At 38.2% G+C, this 26551-nt stretch overlaps 1 protein-coding gene across 1 annotated transcript; it reads right to left on the reverse strand.

The window, feature by feature from the left end:
• Window positions 1–4374: 4374 nt before the first annotated feature.
• On the reverse strand, window positions 4375–13903 carry LOC130995303 (AT-rich interactive domain-containing protein 3). Its single transcript, XM_057920543.1, has 15 exons — window positions 13751–13903; window positions 13501–13666; window positions 11925–13096; window positions 11666–11796; window positions 11547–11586; window positions 10374–10426; window positions 10049–10094; window positions 9627–9719; window positions 9007–9132; window positions 8854–8905; window positions 8623–8701; window positions 7835–7901; window positions 7693–7743; window positions 6919–7011; window positions 4375–4736 (listed from the first exon to the last, which is right to left on the reverse strand). Exons 3-15 carry the CDS (start codon window positions 13083–13085, stop codon window positions 4632–4634), a joined length of 2097 nt encoding a protein of 698 aa, XP_057776526.1. The 5' UTR covers window positions 13086–13096; window positions 13501–13666; window positions 13751–13903; the 3' UTR covers window positions 4375–4631.
• Between the last annotated feature and the right edge of the window lie 12648 nt (window positions 13904–26551).

Below are 26551 nucleotides of genomic sequence, written 5' to 3' on the forward strand. Positions count from 1 at the left end.
GAAGTCACCTTCACCAGAGAAAAGCTAGAAGGCGCGGGAAGATCTCCCGCGTAAAGGCGAAACTGTTCTACCCTCCGACCACGCAAGGAGCATGCATGAATAATGATTTTACCTTTCTACCCTCAATTGTAATCTATAAATAGACCTCAGCTCGTGTATTATAATTACGCTATCATATACTTTTAAATACAACAGCTAATTTCCCTTTGAGCTCCTGTTTTCCGATCGCTTCATTTCACTCTTTCTAATCAACTTTACTAGGTATAGTCCACGCTTTACATCTTATAGTTTAGGTGTTGGTTATTAATTCACCAACTGGCTCCGTCTGTGGGACATTTCTCTGCTCTGAAAGGGCATTTCTCTGCTATGACCGGGCTGCTCTGAGGGACATTTCTCTGCTCTGAAAGGGCATTTCTCTGCTCTGACGGGGCTGCTCTGAGGGACATTTCTCTGCTCTGACCGGGCTGATCTGATAGGCATTTCTCTGCTCTGACTGGGCTGCTCTGAGGGACATTTCTCTGCTATGAAAGGGCATTTCTCTGCTCTGATCGGGCTGCTCTGAGGGACATTTCTCTGCTCTGAAAGGGCATTTCTCTGCTCTGACCGGGCTGCTCTGAGGGACATTTCTCTGCTCTGACCGGGCTGATCTGATAGGCATTTCTCTGCTCTGACCGGGCTGCTCTGACGAGCATTTCTCTGATCTGATAGGAATTTCTCTGCTCTGACCGGGTATTTCTCTGCTCTACTCTACGGGCTACACTGTTTTGCGCCTTTGCTCTATGGGCTGCTTTGATCTATTTTAATCGCTGCTCAGCGAGAAATAAGCCGCCTTTTGGCATGCTACTGTTATCTATTGGTCTTCTCACGCGCTGGATTTCTCACGCGCTCAACAACATGGTATATTGTTCAGACTCGACAAATATTTATGACTGGTTTTCTCACATGATCAGAGTATCATATTTCTCAACTTTGACATGGGTCTTCCTATGTTATTCGGGTATTCTTGCAGAGGTCTTCTAGTTCATCCAACACAAAGCATTTATATTGCTTATCTATGCAAAGTATTCAATATGGGGTATTCTCAGCGCTGGTCTTCTTATGCGCCCAAAGAAATGGAAATTATTTATCTTTGTCAACATTCAATAAACAAGAAGGAAATCTAATTTGGAACTACAATTCCAAAGTCAAGGGGAAAATGCTTATCTCTGCTTTCTTATAATATTAAAACTCTTATGTCTTCATGATTTGCAGGGATTAAGGAAAACAGCACAACGCTGGATTTAACAATACTTGGCTGGCTGAACACGAAGAATACCCGGTTCAACCAGACCAGGGGGGAGTAGCTGATGAGGACTGAAATATGCACCAGCGCTGTGCACTATATAATGGGAACATTTCTATTTATGCTTATGATTAGTGTTATTATTATTAAGCTAACCAGTGCAGGTTTAATTGAAGACTTGGGATAATAAAAGGAATAGTAGAGTTTCCGGCGTAGTCAAGCAAGCATAGGCGATTCAGACCAAGGTCAATGTATTAAAGGGGCTTAAGCCTAGTTATCTTAGTAAATGGGCTTGAGGCCCTAGGGCTTATTTACATGCGTATAAATAGAGACTTAGGAGTGGGTTAGAAGGGATCATCTCATTATTCATTCTTCTCTTGTAAACTGTAAAATACTATCTCGATTATAGTGGAAAAACCCCCCAAAACCCCCGTGGACGTAGGTCTTCTCGACCGAACCACGTAAATCCGGTGTCGTTTATCGCTTTTTAGTTTAGGTGTTGGTTTCTCGTTTCACCAGTATATATATAAATATAATATATAAGGTATACGGATAAGTATATATTTATGTGGTTAAAGGTAATACTGATAGTAATAAAATAAAATATTGTTGCATGTAAATCATCCATGCATGAAATACGTGGAGCTTTTCTAGCTAAATTAGTAAGCTAGTCTATTAAATGAGTCAGCAAAGCTATACTTTAAATTCATTGAAGGTAGGAACTTAAAATTTGTATAAATAGGGGTTGAATAGCTTGATAGTTTCGATCATCATAAACAGAAGTCCGAGAATCTCAAAACATCAAGGTATATTTACTTGTTTTATTATTAAAATATATATATATATATATATATATATATATTAAAATTATATATTAATTATTTTTAATTATTATTAAATGGGACTAGGTGCGGCACGACTATGACGTTTATTTTGATTTGAACTACTCAAGTTAATTTTCAAGGTTCAAGTTACAGGTCTGGGATTTATTTCAGTACATGCTGTGGTTAATCTTTGTCAATTTTAATATTCTGTGTTTGCCATATGTGTTGTAAATTCAGTTATATCGCTAGGGGCCCGCTCAATGGGTTCAGGACTTCACCGTCCTTGGTATGCCACAATGCGATTTCATGTTACAGTTAAGGTTGCAACCTATTCGCCAAGGGCCCGCTCAATGGGTCCAGGACATTAAAGTCCTTGGTATGCCACCGTGCGAATTTCAGTTATCAGTACAGTACAGTGCATATGTGTTGACCATTTTATTAATGTGGACAATGATTGCATGTTTCCCACACTGAGTATATTCTGTATGCTCATCCCATACTTAACATTTTTCAGGTTTTAAAGGCCGGAGGCGCGTGGAAGGTCGAATGGCGAGGCAAATATTTTGAATTTAGCATTACTTAAAAATGTTATTTTGAGTAAAGTATGTTTAAATAAAAATTTATTTCCTTATTTTCTCATTAAATATTTATTTATATTCATAGTTTTTCCGCGTGCGTTTTCATTTAAAATTAAAATGGATTTGGGTGTCACACCTATCCATTGCATTTACGTTTTTTTTAGTTTTATTGTTTTGCCTTTATTTGATCAGATGAATTTGTTTTTCGTTTTTTATTTATTTTGGCACAATTTTAATTTATTAATTGTAAATTCAATAGAAACAATGGTGTCAAATGACCACATTGAACATGCAAACACAATATTTGGCCACTAATTGAAAAAATACAAATTATGGCCATTAATTAGGCAATATGCCTAATATACCCCTAATTGGGCGGACTGGGTAGGGTCAGGAGCGCGGGTCGCGTGCCGGGTAGGATCAGGCACGCGAGTCGGGTTAGGCACTTATGGCACTATTAGTGCCATAAGTGCCAACGAATTTTTTTTTTTACTCCCCCTGCCCTGTCTAACCCCCAGACCCCCGACCCCACCCACCCCAAGCCAAAAGGAACTTTTTAAACACTTCCCCTAGGGTTTAGATATTTCATTTAGGGTTTAGATTATCCATTTAGGGATTAAATGTTCCATTTAGGGTTTAGATGATGTTGTTGTTTCTATATTTGTTCTGCATGTTTGGCACTTATGGCACTAATAGTGCCATAAGTGCTAAAAAGACCATTTTACTTTATTTTATTTTGGATTTTCGTTGGCACTTATGGCACTATTAGTGCCATAAAATAAAATAACAAAATTAAAATTTGATTTATTTTTATCTAGGGGGAGTAAATTTTTTTTTTTTTTGTTTTTGGCTTGGGGGTGGGTGGGGTCGGGGGTCTGGGGGGTAGACAGGGCAGGGGAGTAAAAAAAAAATTTCGTTGGCACTTATGGCACTAATAGTGCCATAAGTGCCTAACCCGACCCGCGTGCCTGATCCTACCCGGCACGCGACCCGCGCTCCTGACCCTACCCAGTCCGCCCAATTAAGGGCAAAAACGTCCCAAAGCTATAAAAATGGCCAAAATTTATGTTTTTTCAATGACCATAATTTATAATTTATGTTTTATGATCCATTTTTGCTATTCCAAAATTTTACTTAATTCAATAATATGCATGTTTCAATTTCAAATTTTTAGCATAATTATATTAATTTAAAATTTATATTTTATCATTTAAATAAATTAATTTATTTATATAATTCTATTAATTTTATTAAAATAAAATATAATACAAAAATTAAAATACACAAGTAGTATGGGATGGCACCATAGTGGATGCCCTAAGCGAGTGATGAAAAGAAGAGTTTCTTTTAGGATAACAGTCGCACGCATATGGTGGTCCAAAGATGTTTTTTTGGCTCGTTTCACTTTAACAGCCAAACATTTCTTTTTCAATTTCTCCTATTCTCGCCTTCTTTAACCCAATCACCCACACGCGTACACACATCTACTCTACAAAACAACTAAACAATTTGTCTGCAACTAGGAAAATAGTCTCATTCGAAATTCAACAACACAAAAACAAAAGACGTTTGAAATAAAATATTGTGAGTTATTTTAGGAAAAGTAGAACTTTTTTCTCCTCAGGGGAAGTGATGATGTAATAATATAATATTGCTCTTTCAGAGACATACGTGGTTGCAAAGTCAGAAATGCTGCAAAAGATGTGTTTCATTTGACATTCAAATAAAATAAGTTAAAGATAGAATTAAAGCAAGAAGCAATTCATCATCTTACAGTGAAGAGGACCTAAGCTATAGCCCAAAAAAGCCTCCCCAGCCCCAGGTTGTTCTAGCTAGTGACTTTAATGTAAACGAACTAAGACTACCTAAGTAAATAAGTAAACAATACACATTCAGAAAGTTGCAAATGTTGCCGGTGAAGCAGATTGTTGTCCAAGACACCTGAATCTAGATGTTTGGCTGCTCAAAAGGAACACGTACAAAGAGACGTCCGTGCAGGCTTACCACGGCAGAAGTCTGAACTGGTTGAATTCTCGCTGGTAAGCTGATTACCTGAATATCATCAACTTGCATGTCAGCCATAAATTTCCAATCTTCCAATACAAATGTCCACATTATTAGCATCCACCCACCTAACTAATAATTGGGGTTTAATCCTAATTATTTTACTCGCGTGCAATGCAAGGTGTTGCCTACTTAATTAAAATAATAATAATAAATTATACTATTTTTTACAATATTATATTTAAAAAATAAAACTCTATAAATTTCTTATATTATACTAATAAAATAACTCTTATAAAAATAGTAGGATTAAAATGAGATAAAATTATGTTATAGTTGGAGGCGTATAAATGACCAAGATCTTGACAAAACCATTTTAATCTAATGATTACTACTCCCTCCGTCCCACGAATCTTGACACGTTTGGTTTCGGCACGGGAATCAAGAAGTTGTAGATTAGTGTTTTAAGTATATAGTTAATAAAGTATAAAAGTGATAAAGTAGGAGAGAGAAAGTAATAAAAGTGATAAAGTATAAGAGAGAAGGATAATAATTATTACCTTATTTGGAAAATGTGTCAAGATTCGTGGGACAGGCCCAAAAAAGAATACGCTGTCAAGATTCGTGGGACGAGGAAGTATTATTTATCTATTTAAAATTTCCACCAAAATATCTAAATATTTTTTCTTTCAAATTTTTATTAGTCTAGAAAGAGTTTTTGAAACTTTTAATTACTTTTTAATTTTTATAGATATGTATTTCACAACATATTTTTTCGAAACGTTAATTGGCTGTAAATCCACAAACTATTAGTGAATTTCGGGTTTTTTGGTTTTATATATATATATATATAAAAACTCTATTTACATAAATTCTAGCCCATTCGAATTTGCCATAAATTTAATTTCACCAAAATTAAAACTGACATGACAAATCAAAGTTGATATAATATACAGCACATCATGTTAATATATTATATCTATATATACTTTTTTATATTTAATGAATATATAGTTTAATTTTAAAATTTGTATTTGATAAAATAATAACAAAAATTGCCTAAGCAACAATTATCCTAAAATAGATGAGCAAGGATCATGACATTTTAAATATTTTTTATGCATTAAATGGATGGATTAATTCGATCAATATCGGCCAACAAACAATTAAACTTTCCAACATAAATAATAAGTGATTTTCTTTTAAAAAAAAAAAAAATACAGTTGCAGCTTAGGTGGAAAAACTAATTTTGCTATCATTTTGTTATTATATAGATAAAATCAAATTCCAAATTCTAACATTATGAATTGGCTGAGAAAATTTAATTTTATATTTGAATTATTATAACACTATATATAATAATAAATTAATTTAGTTACACAACTTATATTAAAATTATATACATTTAATGTGACCATTACATTTTAATATATGCCCACCAGTATGTGAATATCTACACTTAAAAGATGTGTCTAGTTTTGTATCTAAATTAATTACTTTTAAATAAAGAAATACGCGAATATCTACACAAATTATTAAAATTAAAATTGAAAATGTATTGATCGACATAAATCGGGTTGGTTAATTAATTTAAATATAGATTTTTTTAAACAAATTAATTACATATACACATATCTCTATATATATTCCCACATATTAATGTAATTAATAATTAAGTTAATCGTTATTAATGGTGATATTAATAAAGTTTTGGCGGGAAAATTTTGGACAATTGGTTAAGAATAGTTAACAAATAATCAGCAAATAAAACACAGGTTCGTGGACGTCCACACCCAAGTTTTAGTCATAATTTCTGTACATAAATTTAGGCTCTCAACTATATTGTTAGAAATTTGAATCTTCAGGCATATGGAGTGAGTATTTTCTTCTTCATCTGTATTTGTTTCCTTAAGATAATAGAACTACAAACATTTTATAGTATTTCTTTTTGAGAAGGAACAAGAACTGTTTCATTTACTCAAAAGATTTTTATCACTACTAGCAAAAAGCATGTGTGGTGCACCTAAACAGTACGATGCTAGGAAAAAAAATTAAGGGGCATATTTTCTATTTTATCTATAATAACAAATTGGTAATGGTACAACATTATTAAGATGATAGAAAAATCAATTGTGAATCCAATTATATAGTCGTCAAAGACTATATAACAGCATGTACGTTTTTTTATATATGTAGATAAGATAACATAGATGAAAATTATGCTGGTTACCTTTTTGAATGGTGTAATCCCCCAGGGATTATCAACTTGCTCGGGCTGACCTGTTATGACCAAACGTCCAGCTGGATCTGATTGAACTCGCACCTAGCCAACAAAGTACCATAATTCATAAATCAACTTGCATTGAATAAATGCAAATATGTCATCTACAAGATAGAGACAACTCTTCACAAAAAGAGAGAAATAAATAAGATACACCTACAGTCAGTAAGAGTTGGTTCAGGCTTTAGGTTCCCATCAGTTAGAAGATGTGACGAATGCATACAAATCCCAATTTAAGAAGACAATAAGATAATAATTAATTTATAATTAGAGCATGTTTTCAATAGGATAAGTATTTGAACAAATTGAGGTGAGGAAAAGTGCTTGACCATGAATAAAGTGTCTGGAAACAATGACATAAAAGTTCACGATTATATAGCAAGCATCTCTGTTTTTCATCATAGAAACTTCAAGAGAGTGGGTGGATAGTCCTTTAAAAAATTCACTCCTGAATCATAGTAGACTGAATTAAATCTTATGAAGTCAGGTCCCAAAAAATATCTGCATCAGTTATGATTATATAGCTCGTCTGCTTTTCCAATCTTCTGATTGAACTGATAAAAAGAAATATGAAGAAGAATACTCCACTCAGCCATCCAATTTTAATTTTAATCATAAGAAAAGCTGTCCCTTTTTTAGTTATTTATTTTCATATGGAGCTATTGAGGTAGATCGAAGAATCATAATCCAAGACAAGAAAAGGAAACTACAGAGATCACACACCTCCTCACGTAACAATCCTGGCACTAGGGCATAAACCTCAAAACATTCCTTCTGCATATATAAAACAATTCCATCAGTTCTTTCGTATATTAGCGTAATTTCCATAAATTGAAGAAATAGATGTAAGATGATGAGAACATACAGTTTGGCGTACGTTAATTTTCACCCAGTCGGCTGGGGGCCCAACATCAACAACAGTTGTCGCCAGTCTACAAATCAAAAGGAGATCCAGACAATGTTAACTGATATTGAGTTGAAATTTAGAAGGAGTAACATTGTCAACAGGATATAGATTCATTTAGCAATTCAGGTATAGACAAGTAATCCTCTTCAGCACACTAGCTTTGACCATGGACTAGTATTGGTAAAAAGGTCAATCACACGCAATACTATAGAATACTTGAAAATGACGATCCAAAGTTTGCATATATTTTCCAATGTTCTGCGTACAAATTTCCACTACAAACATTTCGGTGGGTCTGGACCTAATTGTTTTATTGTTTACCAATGTCTATGGAAAGAAGCGAATATTTTCTTGAAAGTATATTGAAGAATTTTGCCATCCTCATTGACAATCGTATTAACTACGGGGCACGCTCTTTCTCAACTTGATAAGAATGTTACCAATCAACCATGTTGGTTATATATATAACCCTAGATAAGAAGACCAACTAGCCAAAATAATTCAATCTTGGTCAACAATACTATCACATAATTGGTACCACTGGCAACATCAAACATTCAAGCAAATCATGTTTCTATATGTAAATCGGTTGCTACTTATGGACCTTTGTCAAATTATGGACAATAATATGCATCTTCAGAAATCAATTCCAACTTAAGAAATGAAAAACTTATATTACAGTCGGCAAGATTATGGGACATATTCTAACAGAACCAAGTACAGAGAACTTCTAGTTAAGACTTAACTGCTTAGATATATCAGTTCGAGCGGCTTTGCTAGAATTTGAATTCTCCACTTCATTTGGTCTCTTCTGTTTTAATGAACCTACACAATGTGAGACACAAAAAAACGAACTATTTAAGTCATGCTCAAAGAATCAGATAGAACAGATTCCACCACATCAGTAATTTCAACAGTGCTGATCTGACGAGGTTAAAACACTCATACATTTTATTTTAATACAAAATCTAGCTTACCAATGCTTTTGAGATTCTTCTCATTTTTTGCCATATTGTTGAGATTCTTGTCCTGTCAAATTATAATTGAAAAAAAAGAGCAATCTCAAACTAAGCTGCAAAAATATCAAAACAAATCAAGCCAAAAGATTTGAATCTATCACTCATAGGTACCTTTATAATTGGGTCCCCAACTTCACCAGCACCAAGGCGTTGGGCATGCCAACCTTGCATAGCACGGGCAGCAGCATCTCTTCTAGCCCTTCCTTGTCCTGATCCTGATCCTTGATAACCATTTCCCTGTGAAAAGTACATAAAACTAATACTTATGATGTACTCACACTATGCCTTCTGCAGTTATAGCAACACCTAACCCGCTCACCTCACATGACAACTAACACAATCGCAGAAATATGATCAGATACAAACCCACAGCAAAAGGTTATGTACAAGCACATTTACTCGTATTGTATATTAGGAATTTTAAGCCATCTTCGCTCATATAATAAGTCAAACATCATATCCTTTCTTCTTGTACAGTTTGAAGCATCTCACAAACGATATACCCTCAGTTCACAACAGATACAACAGGCGTTAACAGACATTGTGCATCTCCACCAATTTAGTTTAGTTCAATTATACAATATAAATTTCTGCAATAATGAGAGAAAGAAATAAAATCTTCTCAGCTCAAGAGCCACAATACAAGAGTTTCCTATAGTAACAGACTTTTTCTGCTAAAAATCTAATTGAAGTTACAAAGACGTAGTAGGAACAACTGAATACAAACTCACCTCAGCATCAGCACCAGAAACTTCAGGGAGCATTACTACAGGGAGTTGAAGCTCACCACTTTGTGTCTTATGCCTTTCAAATTCCAGGAGAGACTAATGCATATAGGGGAAAGAAATTAGGTTAATGTATTCTGTATATAAGAGGTAGCACCAAGTTATTATTGATAAAGCAGAAAAGAAGCAAATGCTCGAAAGAGCAATACATATGAGCATGCTTTCATTGTTAGTTCCACTTATTCCAAAATAAATAAGGTTGAGCAATATCTAGTTAAAGCATTTGTACCATATCATCTTGAAAGAAATGTAGCAGATGGATGGAACCCAACTGACATTTTTTGGGGTTTCTTTTTCTTTGCGGGTGGGGGTGGAGGGTTAATAATATAAATGTGTTACAGCATGAAAAGTTAAAAGAAAATCATCACCTTCTCATAGAAAATCCGAAAGGTCCAAGAAACTGTTGTACAAGTCCTGCAACAATAAAAAAGATAGGAGAGGGTTGAAAAAACTCCCAACGTTACTTTATTTAAATCAATGAAGAAGTCTACATAATAATAGATGTCATATTCATTTAAACCAAAATATTCATGAGTACTGTCCTTTTACACAAACCAAGTAGAATGACAAGTTAATTTTCAGTAAAATATAAATATAAATATTAGGCACTACAAAACCAGATGGGACAAAATCATTTGATGTGCAACTTACAAAGCCAAAAGGAGTTTTAAAGAGAAAAAAAAAATGCCTTACTTTGGTGGATGGAATGACTCTCCCACCTGCCTCCATAACTTGGATCCAGTTACCTAATAAAGGTTCACAAATTCATAAATTTGGCAGTTCAAAACGTCATATTTTTTAAAACTTAACTGTCAATGCATTTAACAAAAAAATGATTATCAAAGAAGTCCAAGTTTCTAACGAAGAGAACAACATTAAGTCACTTGTGGTAACATTTTGAGAAAGTCAGTCCAAGTAACATAAAGGGCTCTCAGGTTTTCCAAGATCAGGAAGCAAAGTGGTTCTCTACTGAAGATACTAGTGAGTGCTCTTCAAGTCCACAAGTTGTAAGAGCAATTGCACCACATTTTCATGTTTATGAGACACGTTTGAGAACACATGTCAACTTCAATCTTAGTTCTTAATAATACTCCAGTCAAACAAGAAGATTTTTGAAGCTTTGGACAAGTTATAGCTACAGCTACAGCTTTTGGCCTGGTTATAAGAGCTCGATCCTAATAATAAAGTTCCTCTCTACATGCCCTATAGTGACAATGAGTTGAAGTAACCGTAACAAATATTTTAACTGTCACATGAAGGAACTCATTTCATAAAGTATTAAGAAAACAAAAGGTGCCTTATAATACAGTAGGTTTCATTTCTGAAACAAACCAACAAAGGTAATTGCAATACCATATCAGACACATTAGTGTGCACCAGTTAACAGATACTTGATCATGGTACATCTGTGATGAAGGAATGTTCTTTCCATAGACTTTAACTACTGAAATGAAACAATCCTAGATGAAAAATTTACTTAATGTTTCCATCAGCATTTTGTTTCACACATAATATGGATGCATGATTACGTTCTTATCTCAGAACCTCGAAAAATATCAACACCAAATTATTTTATTCCAAGTATATTATCCATCCTACTCCTGTGACAAGGCAACAAAAATGCACACTCATTATGGATACTTTTGATCTTTAAGCACTAGGACAAGATTTAGCTTGAGTTCTTAGTTGTATTAATCTGCATGGCAAGTCTGAAAGCATCCAAACTTTTAAATACACTTATAAGTCAAGGCACAGGCATGAACATTACAGAAATACAGAACATTTATCTTAATCCCAGGAAATTGTAACATGGAGTACAAACAAAATTAATGTGAAAGAACATTAGGAACATCAGGACATGCATACCCTGTCATAGCCTCCCAACCTAATTACGGCCCTCCATAACCTAGCAGCCACCAAAGCAAGGAAATAAATATTTATGCGAGGACAGGGTCGTAGCAAAATCAACAGCTCAGCATGCTTACTTCAGACAATTTAGTGGCTGCCCATAAAATTTGGGTGGTTTAAATTCCATTGTCCTTTCCCTGTAGAAATGCTCGAGCTCCTTCATGAATGCAGCTTGATCCTCAGGTGTTCCGTCATCATCCTCTCCCATCTAAAAATGAAAGAGAGAGAGAGAAAAGTGCATTTTAAATTAATATTGGACATTTCCAGCATTACATGATTCCTAAATCCAATCTTATAATTTTGCTTGTATTCACCACAGAACATTATATTTCTTACAAAAGGTTGTGTTGCGTGATTAGAAACAGTCTGGGCTGTTTCTCCACAATGGTCTGCAGTCTTTGTAGAAGAACATCTGATGAGGGAATTGGGTGTGAAAGGTTGAAGCTGGCTTGCACGTGAAGATTCTTCAGCATCAGGTTTGGCAGCAGTTTCAATAGTTTTTTCGTTCCCATCAGTTTCATGGCTCACAAAGAAAGATTCTGCACCCTGTTCTTTATCTTTAACCATCTCATCCTGATCATCGTGAACTGCATCTTCCATCTCTTCAGCCTCACCTGGTCGAACCTCACCTACCTCAGCATCCTGTCCTTGAAGATCTTTATTAGCAAAACTTTCAGTTGGAAGTTGCCTATTTTGTGAAGGGACATTTCCAGCATCAACATTTTCCACCATCATCTCACCAGCAACATGTTTAGTATCATCTGTATCCTTGCCAATTTCTCCATGCTTCTCCACAACATCTTCATTCGGTCTTTTCTCGACATCCTCCCCTTGGTTTCCATCCACCACATCATTCTTAGCAGGCTCATCTTCTTTCACCCCAGAATTAGTAGCATCACATTCAACCACTTGAAATTTTACGTCTACATCTTCATCAGGTCTCTTCTCAACATCCTCCCCTTGGTTTGCATCCACCACATCATTCTTAGGCTCATCTTCTTTCAACGCAGAATTAGTAGCATCACATTCAATCACTTCAAATTTTATGTCACCTTGTTTCTCCGCTGCACTTGTAGCAGCAGTTTGTGCTTCAGCCACGGTTTCGCTGTTTATAGGCTCTTTATAATCTCTAGCAGCAGTTTGAGCTTCAGACGCAGTTTTAGTGTTTATTAGCTCTTTAACATCACTTTTGGTAATGATTATTCCACAGTCTGATCCTTCTATTGGCTCACTGGCCTCTTTTACAGGGTTAGTTTGGTCTTCCACTTCTGTCTTCACATCCATCTCGTCTTTAACAGTTTCATCTATAACTTTATTTAGGTCTTCTTCGACATTCTCCCTTCCATTTACATCCCCCGAGGCAGCAGCTTCACAGGGAGCTTCCTCTTCGCATTCAACCTTATGGTCAACCACTTTACATTCAGACTCCTGGATATTATTTCCTGAATAATCATGAAACTTTTCTGCATCTTCCATCTCTACATCACTTTTGCTCATTTTGGTATTGACTGAAAGATGTAACATAGCAGTCGTTAAGACGCTTTCTTCTAGATAGTTCTCAACACCATGGACAAGAAAAAAGGAACCCAAACCTTGTAATACAAAAGAAAATCCTAAACAACGGAACATGAACAGTTCTCATTAACTTTTACATATTTATTTATCATAGTTCAACCATTATCATTTAAAACCCTAATACCGTTGAAAAAAGAAATAAGGAAAAACAAAGTCAATTTCTCATATACATGAACGACAAAAACCCGAAACCATTCAGCGTAATAGCATTACAACTACGGCGCAGAATGAGTGCCTGATTATGATCATTCCAGATTAGATAAGCGGGAGAAACGCAATAAAATCATTAAAAAAAATAAAAATATATCCGACAAAAACCGTAAGCGGAGAAACTTGCCTGAAAAAACAACACGAGTCAGCTGCGGCGGCCAGAGCTTGAAGATGTTGAATTGTGGGGGCAATCGAATCTAGGATTTTGGCTTGTTCTGTTTTCAGTTGGAGCAAAATGAGGAGACAATGCGCGAGCGAGTGAGCTGGTGTGTTTTGCACGTGTTGGATTCGACCTGAAAATTATATATTAGTAGGATTTTTTACTTACAAATTGGGAGAAAAATAACGCTTTATTCACAGGTTGGAACCGAAATTACGTTTCTTCACTGTATGCTAACGGCGAAAACTCGGCGGCGAAGCGGGGAGAGAGAGAGAGAGAGAGAGAGAGAGAGAGAAGGGGAACTCTGTTTCTGCAGTTTGGCAGTTCAAATGAGAACTGAATTGGATATGGTGCGGACGAGCATTTAAGTTGACTATTTTACCCCTGCTAAATGAATTGCGTCATTTGCTCCTATCATTTGAGGTGGTCTTGGTGCAAACGGGTTGCACCTCACTTAAATCGATGTACCCTAATTTGAATTCATATCATGATCATAATTATATAATTATTTTAAATATGAGTCAACTCGATTGCACGGTATAACTAATTTCTCCCAAGTTTTAGTGTTTTCCATTTTATAATATAACTTCATTACACTACCATCCTATTTTTATAATGCATAGTACATAAGCGGAATTAAACTCAATACCCCTCGTAAAATTTTAAAAGAAAATTTTATAGTGTCTTAATTTTACCATTTAAATTAAATTTTATTGGCTTTTTTTTATAATGTTATGTTTTTTATTTATAAATTTCTAACTTTAAACGCTTTTTAAAATATATTAAAATTTGAGAATGAAATAACAAGTTACTTTATCGAATTTTTAGATGTAACGACATCAATAAATGGATGAGATTGTTTGGGTATCTGTAGTCAGCATATAAACAAAACTCTGTGAACCCTTCCGCTGCGATAAGGGTTTCTCGGGAGATTAGCGTGCTTTTCACTGGAAAAAGGAGTCATCCTCTTCACGAGAGGGAAGTCTTTGTCCTCTCCGTTTGATTTGTTGTTTTTGTTTTCTCTGTTCATCTATGGATCCTGACGAGATTGCCAGACGTGTGGCGGATCTTCTTTTGGCTACAGAAACCTCCACTAAAATCATTCGAATGACAACACAAGAATCAGAATCTGAGAATAAAAAAGCAGCAGGGATGCTCATTGGTAAGATCTTCGCTGATAGACAACACCCACGCGAACTTCTGCGTGAAAAAATTCCATCGGTGCTCCAGATCCGGGGTTATGTTGATGTGGAAGTTGTGGGTTTTAATGTTTTTGTTTTGCACCTTGATCTTGAAGCCGATTTGGCTAGGATACTGTCTGATGGACCATGGCACCTCTTTAATGACTTGATGGTGATTCGGAAACCTGACCCCATGAAAACGGTCGCTACTACTGAGTTCGTGGATATCTCTATTTGGATCCAACTTCATAACCTTCCTTTGGCTTGTATGAATTCGAGGATGGTCAGGAGGATTGGGGAGAAAGTGGGGGCCTGTTATGGAAGTGGAGGAAGGGGAAGGGGGGAGATGTCTGGGAAAGTTTACTAGGGCACGAGTTTTGCGCTCTATTCAAGAGCCACTGGTTCGCTGTGTTCCGATTGAGGTGGAAGGGAACAAGGAGCCAATGATGGTTCTAGTTTTGTATGAGAAACTTCCTGACAATTTTTGCTTTGCTTGTGGGAGAATTGGCCATTTCCTTAAGAACTGTGAAGGGAGTGAGGAGGCAAAGACCAAGCCGAGCTTTGGAAATTGGCTCAAAGCCGGGAGGGGAATAGATTACAGGAGAAATATAGGAGGATCAAGGCCACATATGCCCGTGCAACGCACCACGCCAAAACAACCCACTCTGGGGGCAAGTGCCAGACCTCGGCCACCTCCGAGAGGCGATCCACCGGTGCAGAACGAGAGAGTGGGGGCAGCTTTAGCTCCACCACCGGGTTTTGAAAGAAGTCTTGCCGTTTACAACACGGGCAACAGATTGGGAAAGGGAATTGAGGGTGAGTGCAGAGAGGTGGTGGAGGGACAACAGAGGGTGGAGCAGAGGGAAAAAGAAATCAGGGGAGAAGAAATAGAGGAGAAGGGGCGAGGTAGAACTGAGCGAGAAGAGGGAGTTCAGGAGGTTGGAGAGGTTCTTATGAGTGAGGGGGAGTTAATGCAGGTGGATTTAAGGAAAAAAGAGAGCCTATTTATTGCTGATAGTGGAAACAAAGGAAAAACCCAAGTGGAGGTGAAGACAAGAGAGGGAACAGGGCTTGAAGGGGGGACCCCACCCAACACCATTTTCTTTATTCCTCCAACCAAGAAGACTAATAACCCTAAAGGCAAAGGGTGGAAGAGGTTGGCAAGAGACAATAATCAAGCTTCTGACATAGCCATAGTGGAGGTCACGACACAAAAGATTCGATCCTTAAAGAGAGACTTTGACAAAATTGACCAAAGTGAAGAGGCAAACCCAATGACAAAATGTTTAAAAGTTGGGCAGGGAGACAATGAACTCAATGGGGGAACGGCGGTGGCTGCGGAGCAGTCCCGCCGATCATTATGATTTGCCTGATTTGGAATGCGCGTGGGATGGGAAAACCACATGCATTCCATGAGCTCCGGGCATTGTTGACCGGTTTTTCCCCGGATCTTGTCTTTTTGTGCGAGACAAGGCTCGTTGCAAGTAAGTGCACTTGGTGGAAATCTCAACTCGGGTTGGAGGGTGCTTTCTTTGTTGATGCGAGAGGAAAGAGCGGAGGGTTGGCCCTTTTGTGGGGAAAGAGTCTGGATGTGAAGGTGGTGTCGTACTCGGAGGGACACATTGATTGTTTGGTGGCTGGAGTTGATTACAAGTTCCGTTTCACGGGGTTTTATGGTAACCCCGATACTGAGAAACGTCATTTTTCGTGGGATCTCCTTCGACGTTTGAGTGATATTCAACTTGCTGATGATCTTCCTTGGCTGGTGGGTGGAGACTTTAATGAGGTTTTATCCTCTAAGGAGAAACAAGGAGGACGTGCTAGGCCGCCGAAACAAATGAACGATTTCCATGATTCTCTCATTTACAGTTTGCTCCGGGATATTGGCAAAGGGAATGACGAGTTCACTTGGTATAATAAACGAACTGAAATGGCGATTTTTGAGAAACTTGATAGATTCTTGGGGAATCGGGAATGGATCGACTGCTTTGGCCAAAGTCAAGTTAAAACTCTTGATTTCTTCGGGTCTGACCATCGGGCTGTGATGTGTACAGTGGCTAGGGAGAATTGTAAGCCCATGTTTATGGGCAGAGGGAGATTCCATTTTGAGGATAAATGGTTCATGGAGAAGAGCTTTGTACCCGACTTCTTGTGCGAATGGGATTCTCTTCATCACGAAGGTGAACTCCCTAACAGAATGGTGGGGTGTGAGAGGTTTCTTAAGGGATGGGCGGGTAAGAAGTTTGAAGGGCTTGCCAAGCAAATTAAAAAGCTTCGCCAAGATAGAACTGTGATGATGAACAGCGTTGGGAATAAGTACTCGGCAGCGGATATTCTGGCTATTTCGAATCAGATTGAAAGAGCTTGTTGAGATTGAGGCACAACATTGGAAGCAGAGGGCTCGGGTGAATTGGATGACGAATGGTGATAGGAACACCGGAGTGTTCCACTCTCAAGCTTCTAAACGCCGGAAAAAGAATACCATTCACAAGATCAAGGATAAGATGGGACAATGGCATGGGGATGAACTTGGTAAGGCAGCGGTCATTCTGGATTACTTCCAAGACCTATTTGCTTCGGGCAACCCCAAAACTGAGGAGATTGAGAGGGTGACTGAAACTGTGGAAGCCTGCATTAGCCCGACTGATTTTGAGTTCTTAGACAGGCCTTATACTGCTGAGGAGGTCCGGGTTGCCTTATTTGACATGCATCCGACCAAGGCACCGGGCCCGGATGGCTTCAATGCTAGATTCTACCAACGTTTTTAGGCCGGATGTGGGTGATTTTGTGACTGAACAGGTGTTGGCAGCGCTTAATAATGAGGTGGATTTGACTTCTTGGAACAAAACCCTTCTTTGCCTTATTCCAAAGAATGATAAACCCAACTCGGTTGCTGATTTTAGGCCTTTGAGTTTGTGTAATACTTCCTACAAGCTTGTGTCCAAGGTCATTGTGAACCGACTGAGATTGGTTCTTGGGAACTTCGTTGATCAGACCCAGAGTGCTTTCATCAAAGGTCGTTTGATCACGGACAACATTTTGATCAGTTTTGAGTGTCAACACTGGCTTAGGAGCAGGAAACTCGGTGAAACGGGGTATGCCGCTCTCAAACTTGATATGAGAAAAGCGTACGATCGTGTGGAGTGGAATTTCCTTGAAGCGATGATCCGAAAGGTTGGTTTTCCTGAAAAGCTTTGCATCCTTCTGATGAGATGTGTAAGATCTGTCTCTTTTTCCTTTTTGCTGAACAGAGCAGTCTTTGAGGGTATTCAGGCGACTCGTGGTTTGCGGCAAGGAGACCCTCTTTCCCCGTTCTTGTTCGTCATCTGCGCCCAAGGGTTCTCTTCGCTCTTCCTAAAGTTTGAGCAGCAAGGTCGTGTTCACGGGGTGCCTGTCATCCCGAGGCAACTGAGCATTTCCCATTTGTTTTTTGCAGACGACAGTCTGGTCTTTTTCCGTGCCAAGGTCGATGAAGCTGCTGCCATTAAAGAGATTATTTTGACATATGAGATGGCGTCGGGGCAGTCAATCAATTTCGACAAGTCCTCTGTAACTTTTAGCCCGAACACGAGGAGGAGAGACGAGAGGGTGATTATGAGCAGCTTGGGAGTTAGATGTGGTGACGGTATTCAGAAATATTTGGGAGTGCCTGCCTTTTCTATTCGCCAAAAAAAGACTTCAGTTTAGATATCTCACCGAGAAAGTGCAAAAGAAAGTTTCTTTCTGGAATCAGCGGGAGTTCTCGGGTGGCGGCAAGGAGACTCTCATTAAAGCGGTTATTCAGGCGATCCCTACTTATGCTATGCAATGTTTCAAGCTGCCGGATTCGATCTGTGATGACATTCACCGTATTTGTGCAAGTTTTTGGTGGGGGGACAAGGATGACAGACGCCGAATGCATTGGAGACGGTGGGAGGTGCTTTGCAAGCCTAAGGATGAAGGCGGTATGGGATTCAGGAACCTGAAACATTTTAATAAAGCTTTGGTGGCAAAGCAAGTTTGGAGGATGATTCGGCAGCCCGACACTCTGGTGGCTAGGGTTTTTAAAGCAAAGTACTTCAGGGATGGTGACGTTATGACGGCCCCGGTCAGAAAAAATGCATCTTTTGTGTGGAGGTCTTTGGCGTGGAGTAGGACTGTTATCGAGGCTGGTTCGATTTGGAAGGTTGGTGACGGCTCCAAGATCCGTGCCTTTGCTGACCCGTGGCTCATGGATCGGCAGTCCGGTATTCCGAAGGGGAAGGCGGAGGGGGCCAATGAGAACACAAGAGTTGCTGATTTGATCACTGAACAAGGCGAATGGGATGATGAAAAGCTTGAGGCGATGTTCTGGCCGTTTGAACAGGCCGCTGTTCGGACGACGCCGATTCGTGAGTTTGGGGACGCTGATGAGAGAAGATGGAAACATGAGCCGAGCGGTTGTTTTTCTGTGAAAACGGCCTACTTAAGTGAACATGGGTACTATGAAAGAAACCCTAATTGCAGTCAAGGTGACAAGAAGATGTGGGGCAGATTGGTGTGGAACTTGTCGGTGCCTCCCAAGGTCAAAAATTTTTTATGGAGGGTTTATAACGATCTTATCCCAACTTCGTGTAATCTACGTGAACACCACATTCCGGTTGAGGGTTTTTGTGAAAGATGTAAGGACAAATGGGATTCCACCGAGCATAGCCTCGTTTCTTGCCCAACAGCTAGGGCAATCTGGAAGAAGACGAGATTTTGGTCTTGTTTGTTGAGGATGAGAGGCGCGACGATGACAGATATTGGGAATGCAATTCTGGGCGAATTTTCACAAGAGGAAGCTGAGCTTTGGGGTGTCATGCTCTGGAAATTATGGTCCTTTCACTGTGCATGTGCGCATGGGGATGGCAGTTTCATTGCTCTGCCGACGGAGGGGGAGTGCGAGGCTTTCTGGACCGCTTTGCAAGGGAGAGAGTTCGATGGGGGTTAAAGTCGGCAGCAACAGATGGTGTCCACCGACTAAGGGGAGTTTTAGGGTGGATGTCGACTCTTGTTTCAATCCCGGTCAAAATTCTTTTGGGGCGGGGATTGTGATCAGAGACGATAGGGGCAAAGTGGTTCGAGCTGTGTCTAAAGCTAAGGGGCCTTCCTCTAATGTTTTGTTTGCGGAAGTTGGGGCGGTGGTTGACGGGGTGTTGGAGTGTGTGGAGAGGAAGCTGTTCTCTTTTGAGATCTTCACCGACTCACTGCTCGCAGCAAGGATTTTGGCCTCTCCTGGTGAAGATGCCGACTACTTGCCGGATGACATTCTCGCCACCTTGAGACGTGCAAGAGATCTCGCTCTTTTTGGGGTGTTTCATGCCCGTCGTTCTGCCAATAGGGCAGCTCACTTGCTTGCCCAACATGCTGGGAGGACTAAGCAGGATGCTTGTTGGGATTTTTGTTTTCCAGTTTGGATGCATGATGTTATTGTTGACGACTGTGGTTGATATATATGACTACCTTCTTTTCAAAAAAAAATAAATGGATGAGATTTATAAATTTCCACTCATCATATGTATTTAATGAGTTGACTCGTTATTTTACCGTTGAATCTATCTGACGAGGTGATTCATTATTTCATTGTTAAATTTTGTATAATCAGACAATTTTTCTATTAGCTATCTTTTAATATAAAATGAAGATTTGATGCAAATCCTAGAAAACGCTCAAATTGATAAGACAAAAGAAGAATAACCATTATTAATAGTCACTTCTAACGAGGCATCAGATTGCTTATTTTGAAGATTGAAGATTAAAAATTGCTCCCTCCATCCCGTGAAATATGAGTCGTTTTATTTGAGCAAGTATATAGTGCGTTAAACGTAATAGGTAAAAAGGTGAAAAGGTGAATAAAAAAAATTATCATATAAAAAAATAACAAGTTTCGTGGGACGTCTTAAAAAAGAATACTACTCATATTTCGTGGGACGGAGGAAGTATTGTTAATATCTTGAGTTCAAAAAATGAAGAGAATAATTGATACTACATCCGTGCACAAAAAGTATGACATTTTTGTTATTTTTGGCGTTGATCAAAAGTATAACATTTTCCTTTCTTAACATGATCCCATATCTTTTTTATATATTTTATTCTTGCAATTATTATTTATTTATAAAAAAAAATCCAAATTCAATCTCAACCACTCAATTCATATAATTGCAGGGTCATTTTTTTCATTACATAAAAATTACCACTAATTTTATTAAAATTTGTGTCCATCAAAAATATCATACTTTTGGTGAATGAAGGGAGTAAATATTCAAAGTTCTTGAAATTTATTGAAAAAAAATTTAACAATACATCTATTTCATAGATGAATACTTGGAGACATACCAATGAACAAGGTTTGGATTTTATTGTTATTAAATAAATTTACGTAGATTGGAAAGTTTAAGGGAACATTACAAGAATTCTACTATTTTAATTTATGTGTTGTCACTTAATTTTATAGTAATGTTATGATTATGATTGGGCTTGACAAGGTTTTTTTTTTTTTTTTTGGCTTGATAATTTTATAGTAATGTTATGCTTATGATTTGACTTGACAATTGGTTGGACTATAGACATTTGGCTTGACAATTGATTGGACTAAAAACTCATGGATATATTGTACATTCCCTTTGTAGGAAATTGGTTATTGAGTTGATCAATGTTTGGCTAATTTTTAAATATCGAAAATATTTAATTTAGCAGAATTAAATTATACGAGATCGATCTACATTTCGAGTAGATGATCGTAATAAATTTACTTACTCAAAATCGATTTTCGGTGAGTGAGAAATAGTTTATCAAAGTTTGGTACTTGAAATATGGAGTTGTGGGAAAATGATAAGCATTAAAGAGATGTTAATGCCTAACTCACATTGATTTGTGGATGATAATTAAGATATTATATAAGTTATTACATTAGTACATGTAATAAAATTGTGTGCACAAGTGATGGGTTGCAAAGCCCACACACGCGCGCTGCCGCAGTCGCTGCCTACCCGGCAACCGACGCCTCGACCCTGGTCTTAGACTTGGATCTTGACAATTGGTCTTTGGGTGGCCTCTTGGGCCAATCCTTAGCTCCCAATGACTTATAACTTTGGACTAAAGAATTCTTGGCGCAAAAAAGGAACAAGGCCCAATATGTTGGGCCCATGCGTGCACACAGCCGTTGACTCGGCAGTTACAGTCCTACAACATGTAACGTCCATCATTATGAGACGGGAGGGAGTTACATGGCTGAATTCAAACATCCAGCGGTTACACTTGTAACTCACAGCAGTTTCGAATCTTCCTTAATGAGAATTTATTGTTGTCATGACTCCCCCATGGGTGGACTGCACCATGCATAACACACTACGAAATTGTCCAGATTTTCAACATACAAGCATTTTCTCTATATTCATATAGTCTAGAGCTTTGTTCTCGCATCATTTCAGTTTGCCGGAGCTCGTTGGTTTGCGATGCTGCTACCCACGAGACGAAGTCGTTTTATCTTTGGAGACGACACGCGTATCTCGTCTTGCGGATAGAGGATTCTCCTCGACTCGGCTTTATTTTCCTACGGGTTTCATTCTTGTATTTTTCAATGCTGTTTAATTCATTGTAATTTCTGATCTTCTACTTTTCTATCGCATTGTAATACGCCCACAAGCTTCTTATTTCCAACAATTCTGAAACACTCAATTGCTGATTTATTATAAGGGAGGTTGGTTTTTCACTTGAAACTTTGTATAGGTTTTTGATGAAATAAATATCAACATTTTTATGAAAATAATTATTAAAGCATTATTTAACTGAACATGAATAACGGAACTGATCGAAAAATGAAGAGCGCTTGAAGAGTAACTGAAGAACAGTGCTAAAGTAAAGGAAAATGCTCTGTATATTTTTGATAGTGTAAGTCTTACCAGTGAAGTGAGCTAACTATTTATAAGAGAGATACAGATAGGATAAAATAGTAAATTCGGTGATTCAAGTACGTTGCATATTCTTCACCAAGTTCATTTCGACAATCACACTAATAATAACTAACTTGCAGTTTTTGTCGTCATACTTCACCTCTAACTTGATATATTGACCGTAGATAAATTAATGGGCGTCGGTTTCCTTCTCGTCTTACTTCGAACGGTGTTGACTTCATGTCTATAGTCTCTGATACTTTATCTCTAGCTTTTTGTAATTATCGATGATCTTTGAACAATTGCACTCTTCTTAAAAATGCCACTTCAGCTTTAACGTTGTCTTTGGTTCTTTTTTAAATGGCGCTGACATGCCTCTTATTTCATGATTAACACAATGATAAGATAATTCAATATAGACTACTTCGAGTGAGCCAAAACTCCAAGAAAAGAGAGAGAGAGAAGGAATTAAGCAGCAGACTTGTTCATTCATTAATTGCAACGTACATCAGCATTCGGCTATTTAATGACTACTTGCCCAAAATGGCACTACACAAACATGTAGAAAACACAACGGAAAGATGCTCCTAACAGAAAGGTGGTCCCCAAGGTCAGGTGCTCCTTCGTCTGCTACATAACAAAGTCTTGAAAGCGCCCAGGGACCTTCTTGTTGCGAACAGGCCGTCGATCAGTAATTGGGCCTTCTCCCGATTGGGTTGCTCCTTCGTTTGAGATGTTGGGCTCCCCCGGTACAGATCCAGTAGTTGTATCATTCTCCCTACCTTCAAAAATAACCTTGTCCTCAAGGTTAAAGTTTGGGAATGAACGTTGCACCCTCTCCTTTGATTCCCAAGTTGAGCATTCTGGTGGTTCTCCAGCCCATTGAACCAACACCTGTTGCTGTGGTCCGGCGGAAGTAATAACTTCTCTTTCGCCGCAGATGGCGAGTGGAATCGGCAGTAGACATGAATTTAGTGAGGGTGTTAGTTGTGGCGGCGATCTGATTTTCCAGGTGGGCTGTTTGTGAGTCAATGTGAGCTTGAAGGGTGTGGATTGCGGACAAGATATCAGAGTCTGCCATGGGAAGAGAGGAAAATAATGAAAGCACCAATGATAAGATAATTCAATATAGACTACTTCGAGTGAGCCAAAACTCCAAGAAAAGACAGAGAGAGAAGGAATTAAGCAGCAGACTTGTTCATTCATTAATTGCAACGTACATCTGCATTCGGCTATTTAATGACTACTTGCCCAAAATGGCACTACACAAACATGCAGAAAACACAACGGAAAGATGCTCCTAACAGAAAGGTGGTCCCCAAGGCCAGGTGCTCCTTCGTCTGCTACATAACAAAGTCTTGAAAGCGCCCAGGGACCTTCTTGTTGCGAACGGGCCGTCGATCAGTAATTGGGCCTTCTCCCGATTGGGCTGCTCCTTCGTTTGAGATGTTGGGCTCCCCCGGTACAGATCCAGTAGTTGTATCACCCATATAGATAGCTCTGATTTTATATCATTTCCTCAGCTCTGGTGAGTGATGTTTTACCGTTTTCGTATATTTCGCGAATTATTTCTTTCCGCAAATAATAAAAGCAAGCTATCAGCACTGATGTAAGATTTACTCCTCATCAGCTTTTTCGGATAATCCTTTTGTTTATAAAAAATAGTTTTTTTTTTTTAATTATTATCATGAGTCGTTCACAAAAATTAATTCGTTTTTATTATTGAAAATATTCTATCACATAGTGGATTCATCTCTCCATCACACTACAATCAATTATTATTATGAATATCACAAATAATATTGTGTGTATGTTGGCCTAGAGTAAGAGGTTAATGTCCAAGACCTGATGTCTTGGGTTCGAGTTATCCGTCGCTCGGTTTTTGAATTTCTTTATTTACTTATGTAATTTATAAAATAAAATTATTATTATTAGAATATACTTAATTATTTTTATTAAAATTCATGCTGTACTTTTTTAGGATTATTTTTTGTGAACTGAAAAAGTACTTTTTTGTGGTTTTTTTTTTTTTTTATAAATTACATAAGTACATAAAAAAGTTCAAAGATCGCGCAACGGAGAATTCGAAACCAAGATCTCAGGTCTTAAACATTAACCTCCTGCCAATAAGTTAACACACGTACATCTGTGATCTTCTTTTAATTCCTTTAATGGGAGTAGTGCTGAGTTTGGACTTATTTATTTTTGGTACGGTCACTTCCCCTCTTGGCTGATTTCAGAATTTGTGCACTTAAATTTGGGATTCTTTCAATATGAAAAAGATTCATTCTGAATGGAGATCATGCATACGTAAATTTTTTGAGAAAGTTTCGAACATTATAGAACTAACAAGAATATAAACCATAATTTTCTTTTTCTTTTTTTCATTTGTATATGAAGAATAATTTTATATTGATTTCATGTGTATATATATAAGAACAAATAAAGAATAAGAAATGAAAATTTTAGTTTACATTCTACCTAAAAATATAAACGGTTAATTGCCTGTAAATCCATAACGTTTTCACGGAATTGGTTTTTGCTCCCAATTTTTAAAATATGCTTTTAAATACATAACCTTTCATTTTTGTCTCGTTTTTGTTTGGTGATCTATTTTTCTTACTCCGACGCCGGAATGACATGTTGGCAGCGGAATTGATGCCGTGGCAGCCGAAAATTGACACGTAAGCATATTATGACATGTGGCATAAAATAAAATAAAATAAAGAAAAAAAATTCTACATCATCATCATCTTTCCCAAACCCCCAATCTCAAACCCTAATTCCCCTCCCCTAATCGGCCGCCGCCTCCCCCCTGCCACCACCACCGGCGCCGCCCAAAACCGAATCTAAAGTTGTTGCCAAAATCATCTGCAAATGAAATTGACACACCTCCATTCACCACCACCATCACGTACTGCAACAACCAAATCAAACTCCAACAAATGAAATCAAATCAAACTCCAAATGAAATTGACACACCTCCAAATCAGCGAATGAAATCAGGTCTTACAGATTCTGGTTTGCCGATGATTTTGGCAGACAGTTTTTTCTCATTTCCCATTTTTTCCTCCAAATGCCGTCGGCGCGGGAAGGGCATCGGCGCTTCTGAGGTCGTAGTAGAGGGTGGCAGCGGCGGAAAGCAGGAGCTGTGAGCAGAGGAAGGGGCAGGGGCAACGGAGGGACGAGAGTTGGCCTCGCCCTCTCTCTCAAGTCGTCTCTCTCTCTCTCAATTTCTCAAATAATCTTCCCCCTCCAAAATCAAGTCTTGCATCTCTCATTTTTCTGTCAAGATTTCAGCCACCATAATTGGAAGACCGACCGCGTCTCGTTTGTCCTATCCCCCTTCTCAAATCGATTATGAGCCCTAGCTCTCTTCCTCCATCTGGTTCAGTCGTCGTCGTTCTCAAATCCGATGCTTTGGTCGTTATGGATTTGGGCAGAGAAGGGTACTCTAGCGTTGCCGTCGTTTTCAAATTCCATTGAGGCAGCAGCGGCACTAAGGTGGGGGAACGAGAGGGGGTACGGACGGCGCCAGATTGGGGAAGGGGGAATTAAGGTTTGGGGTGGGGGAAAGGGGAAGAAGACGATGGGGGGATTTTTCTTTTTTATTTTATGTCACATGTCATAATATGCTTAGGTGTCAATTTCTAACTGCCACGGCATCAATTCCGACTGCCACCGTGTCATTTTCGGTGTTGGGGTAAGAGAAAACCGGTCACCGGACAAAAACGAGACAAAAATGAAAGGTTATGTATTTAAAAGCAGATTTTTTTAATTGGGAGCAAAAATCAATTCCGTAAAAATATTATGAATTTACAGGCAATTAACCCAAATATAAATGAATTTTTGTATTAAAATTCTGTAATGGATTGTTTATAACACATCATAATGACCCGGATTGTGACTGTAATCTGAAAGACACAAAGATCAAAATTCAGATAA

This window comes from Salvia miltiorrhiza, chromosome 1 (genome assembly GCF_028751815.1).
Source record: "Salvia miltiorrhiza cultivar Shanhuang (shh) chromosome 1, IMPLAD_Smil_shh, whole genome shotgun sequence".
Lineage (NCBI taxonomy): Eukaryota > Viridiplantae > Streptophyta > Magnoliopsida > Lamiales > Lamiaceae > Salvia > Salvia miltiorrhiza.

Bases quoted from the DNA above. Each gene is read 5' to 3' on its own strand.
- LOC130995303 (XM_057920543.1), bottom strand. From the start codon at position 13,085: ATGAGCAAAAGTGATGTAGAGATGGAAGATGCAGAAAAGTTTCATGAT. The intron at 9,133-9,626 runs GTGAGTTTGTAT...TACTTTTCACAG, and splicing joins TTTCTGGTGCTGATGCTGAG to GGAAATGGTTATCAAGGATC. The intron at 7,744-7,834 runs GTATGTTCTCAT...TTATATATGCAG, and splicing joins AAATTAACGTACGCCAAACT to AAGGAATGTTTTGAGGTTTA.